This window comes from Microtus ochrogaster, linkage group LG5 (assembly GCF_000317375.1).
Source record: "Microtus ochrogaster isolate Prairie Vole_2 linkage group LG5, MicOch1.0, whole genome shotgun sequence".
Classification (NCBI taxonomy): Eukaryota; Metazoa; Chordata; class Mammalia; order Rodentia; family Cricetidae; genus Microtus; species Microtus ochrogaster.
Genome location: NC_022031.1, coordinates 65784173 through 65788919, shown reverse-complemented (window position 1 = coordinate 65788919; position 4747 = coordinate 65784173). Strand labels below are relative to the sequence as shown.

The window sequence follows — 4747 nt, the reverse complement described above, 5'->3', positions numbered from 1 at the left end:
TCCGGGAGCCTAGCCAGTTTGGATGTTCACCTTCCTAAATATAGACGGAGCGGGGAGGACCTAGGACTTACCACAGGGCAGGGAACCCTGACTGCCCATTGGACTGGAAAGGTTTTCTTAATCCTATTTTTCTTATAGAAGTTTAGTCTATTAGCAAGAAAACATGTTATCTCGCTCTCTTTTTTATTAAAATATAATACTTTTATTAATATATAAAGCTACATGGCATGCTTAAAGCAGGAAGGTTTAATGGTATAATTGTATTCTAATAAAAATATTACAAACTAAAAATAGAATAAATCAAGCATTCATTTGTTATTCTTGTTATTTCACCATGAATTTCTAGTGCTGGGCTGAGGTTATCATGATACGGTAGGCTATAAAGAATTTACATGAGGTACAGCAGGTATAATCTATTTGTCAGTCAGATCATTATCTATTTGGTTTCAATTTATTTCAGTGATTGGTGATGATGGACTTTATATCATACTGAAGGGCCTTGCTCGACCTCAGGTAAAGGTATTAAGAAGTCTGACTGATGATGAAGACTCGGTTATCTCTTCAATATCCAGAGAAAGCCTTGTTTTTGATGCACAGTTGAAAGACTCCACAATGGCTGAGATATACCTGCCTTCACCGCAGTTAGTGGTAAGAAGTTTTAGCTTTTGTAAAGACAGAGTTAAAATTATAACAAAATTTTTATATCTTAGATTTCTAGATTCCAAAATCTTCAGACACTTAAGTTTGCCCAAATAAGATAGCCTTAAAATATAAATGACACTGATACTATTGGCCTTGACATTTGAGCAAGACTATTAATGAAGGAATCTTTCAGATGTATATTGCACACTTGCAATGGCTGTGTGTTGCAATATATACATTTATAAGACATAAGCAAGGCTGATTCAGTGGAAGAGAAATTGTGCTAACTTTGGATGAAGAAGCAAGAGCAGATGATTTGAAGGGGGATAGACGAAAAATGTGTTTTTATTATGCTTTTCTTTAAGCATTTGTTTTTGAGACAGGGTTTCTCATACCTTTCCACTTCCTGAAACACTCTGTAGACAAGCTGAGCCTCGAACTCACAGAGATCCATCTGCCTCTGCCTTCCAAGTGCTAGTATTAAAGGCATGCACAACCACCACCCAGATATTATGTTTTTCTTAAAAGCAATACTAAAGAAATCAATGAATTGATCTCATTAAAATAATAAAGACATTATTATATTTTTTCTTATAGACAATCTATCAACATAAAAATGCAAGTTCAATCACTTTTGGATTTGTGTAGACTCATGTGTATTAGATTAGTGCTTTTTATTTCCTTTTTTATTAAATACTTTTTAATTTTTTAAAATGACCTCATTTTCCCTTTTCCCGTTCCTTCCTCCAATCCTTCCATATCTGAATCCTCCTTGCTCCCTCTCAATTTATGGCTTCTCTTTTTTTAATGTTCTTTAATTGTTTTTGTTACATGTATATAGATGTATAAAAATTGAGGCAGGAAGACTCACCCTAAAATGCAGAGCCACCGTAATATGTCTTTTATCTCTCTCTGCTTCCTAGCAGTGGACGGGATGTGATCACATGTCTTGCACTCTTGCCCTGGCTACTGACTGTATCTTCAGATATTGAACCTACACAAATTCTTCTTTTCTTACACTGCTTCTGTCCGGTATTTGTCACAGTGAGAAGAAAAAGCAAACATCTCTTTCCTTCGAGATTTAGTTTTCCTTCCAGAGGTTTTTTTGCCTCCTTTGCTGTTTATTTCTAAATATGTTTTTGAGATTGATATGAATAGAAGTATAAGCATAGTCTCTTTCTCTCTGCTTTGTTGTTGGTGTAAGAGATAATCCTGATGTTTCTAAGTCAATTTTGTATCCTGCTAATTTGCTGAATTCATTGATAATTCCTACATGTCTTCCGGTGGAGTTTTTCAGTGCTCTTATTATAAGAAGATATCATCTGCAAGCAGGGATGTTTTGACTTCTTTGCTGATTTGCATCTCTTTAATTTCCTTCTCTTGCCTTATTGCTTCAGATGATGCGTTGAGCACTAAATTGAAAAGAGGTGGGGGTGGTGGACAGCCCTGTCACAATCCTGGTTTTAATGGGTGTAGCACGAATAATAAACACCCAGAGACAGATATAGGGGTTAAAGCTGTAGATCAGAGAAGCAGAACAGTAGTAAGTCACTACAGAGACATTTTACCTCTACCAATGATCAGACTGAAGGGACAGTCCTCAGACTGCCTAGACTGCACTGTGTCTCCACAAAACCTCAGACTCCACCCTCCAGTGAGTTCCTGTCTCTTCCCCTTTATATTCAGTTCCTTGCCCAGTTAAATAGATCCTGTCTCCACCCTCCCCCCCACCTCCCCTAGTGCTGGGATTAAAGGTGTGAGCCATCAGTACCTGGATATATTCCTGGATTGATTTTTTTTTCAAGAAACAATTTTTTTTATTGACCTATATCTCTTTCTCCACTTTCTTCCCTTCCTCCCCTCACCTTCTTTCCTCTCCTATGACCCCCATGCTCCCAATTGACTCAGGAGATCTTGTCTTTTTCTACTTCCCATGTAGATTAGATCCATGTATGTATCTCTTCGGGTCCTCTTTGTGGTCTAGATTCTAGGGGTGATGGAGGAAGGCCATTGGTTAATTAAATAAAGAAGCTGCTTGCCCTGATAGGTTAAAACATAGATGGGAGGAGTAAACAGCAGAATGCTGGGAGGAAGAGGAAGTGAGGTCAGAGACTCGACAGCTCTCCTCTCGGGGGCAGACGCCTCAGACAGACACGAGATGCTCCACTCTTGCGGGCAGAGGCGAGAGCTCTGCTCTCTGAGGCACACGCGATGAAGCTCCGACCCAGGATGGACGTAGGCTAGAATCTTCCTGGTAAGCGCACCTTGGGGTGCGACACACATGATTGGAAATGGGTTAGTCCAGGAGCGAGAGTTAGCGGAGAAAAGGCTAGATATGATGGGCCAAGCGGTGTTTAAAAGAATACAGTGTCTGTGTAATTATTTCGGGTAAAGCTAGCCTTGCGGGCAGCGGGGTGCTGGGGACGCAGCTCCGCAGCTCATATTACTACATAGGGGGTTATGAATTGGAGGCTAGTTTTTCTTTGCTTTATGTGTAAAAGCCACTTATGAGTGAGTACTTGTATATTTGTCTTTCTTGGTCTGGGTTACTTCACTATTTGCCCACAAATTTCAAGGTGTCATTATTTTTTTCTGCTGTATAGTACTCCATTGTATAAATATACCACATCTTCTTTATCCAATCTTCGGTTGGGGGGGGGGCATTTAAGTTGTTTCCAGGTTCCGGCTATGACAAATAAAGTTGCCATGAACTGGAGTTGAGCACATGTCTTTGAGTATATACCCAAAAGTGGTATTGCTGGGTCTTGAGGTGGTGAGCCATCAGATGCTGGTCCAAGAAAGGAAATCTATTCCCCTGCAGTAGCAGTGAGCCCTCTTAGCCACTGAGCCATCTCACAAGACCCTAGAATACACCTTTAAAATTCTCTGCTAAGTGCATGCTAAAGAGGAAAGAATGGGCACTGAATGATCTGAGATCAAATTCTAGTCCTCTTGTTTGTGGACTGTGGGAATCTGGGTGAACATAAGACTCTTCACTGTTGTTAGGTTTTATTCTTTACCTTATCAACTTGCAAAGAATAATGGAGACAACTTGTGAATATCCAAGAAACCAAATGGCCATCCGTGGTCAGAGAAATAGGAAAAATAAAACCGAGAAAAGGCCACCGAAGATAAGACGTAGAAGGCATAGGAAATAAATTCTCTGCATGATCAAAATTTACTGAATAGTTAAAATTTTTATGTAACTTAATGACTGACTAAAATCATCCCTGTGCACAAAAGTAAAACTAAGTATTAAATGGTGATTAGAGTATGATAAAGTGAAAAGAATAAAAAGTAAAACAAAGAAAAGCAAAAAAATAATAAATGAAACTCTTTAAACACCTAATTATTCTAATTTGTTTCTGTAATCAGCTGTCTAGATTTGAACACTTAACCTTTGAATCATTTGCCTCAAGTTACAAGAGAAGCTGGGATTAGAGAGTATAATACCATGTCTATTTTTAGAAATGCTTTAAATATATATTATATATAATGTTTTATATATATATATATATATATATATATATATATATCTTGGATTATTTTTTCTTTTTTTTACTGATGGCCAGTTGTATATACCATTGTGACTAGACTAAGAAGGTTGGTAGCTGGCAAAACATTATTTCTGGGTGTGGTGTGCCTCCTGGTTGTTCCAGGAAGAGATTAAATATTTGAACCAGTAGACTGAGAGATAAAAACAACCCTTATCAATGTGAGTGGTCAACCTTTTGTCTATTGAAAAATGGGACAGAAAACAAGAGTGGAGGATGGTGAATTGGCTATTTCTTGAGTTGAAACATGCAGATTTTGGTGCCCTTGGTAATTTATTATATTATATATTGATACATAGTGTCTATGTGTTGTACATAGACTTCCCATATTTTTATGTCCATGCTATGTGTAACCATTTTATTAATAGCTGTTGTAGAATATTATTTTAAGGTGTGTTACTTTTGTGTGGCTTGGATCATTTATTTAATGATGCAGAGATGTGTTTGATTAAGTAAAATTCACTTGTAGTCAGAAGGTTGAATCAGTAACTAGCTGATGATAGGAAGTTGTAGGGAGAAGCCAGGTAGAGGTGGTTTTTTTTTTTTTTTTT

At 37.7% G+C, this 4747-nt stretch overlaps 1 protein-coding gene across 1 annotated transcript in view; it reads left to right on the top strand.

Annotated features, from left to right (window-relative positions):
* The window catches only part of Cnbd1 (cyclic nucleotide binding domain containing 1), a 246200-nt gene that overhangs the window by 158626 nt on the left and 82827 nt on the right, over positions 1-4747 (top strand). The window contains exon 6 of the mRNA XM_005362341.2: positions 461-648. Coding sequence (XP_005362398.1) covers positions 461-648 — 188 coding nt within the window. The remainder of the gene's footprint in view (positions 1-460; positions 649-4747) is intronic.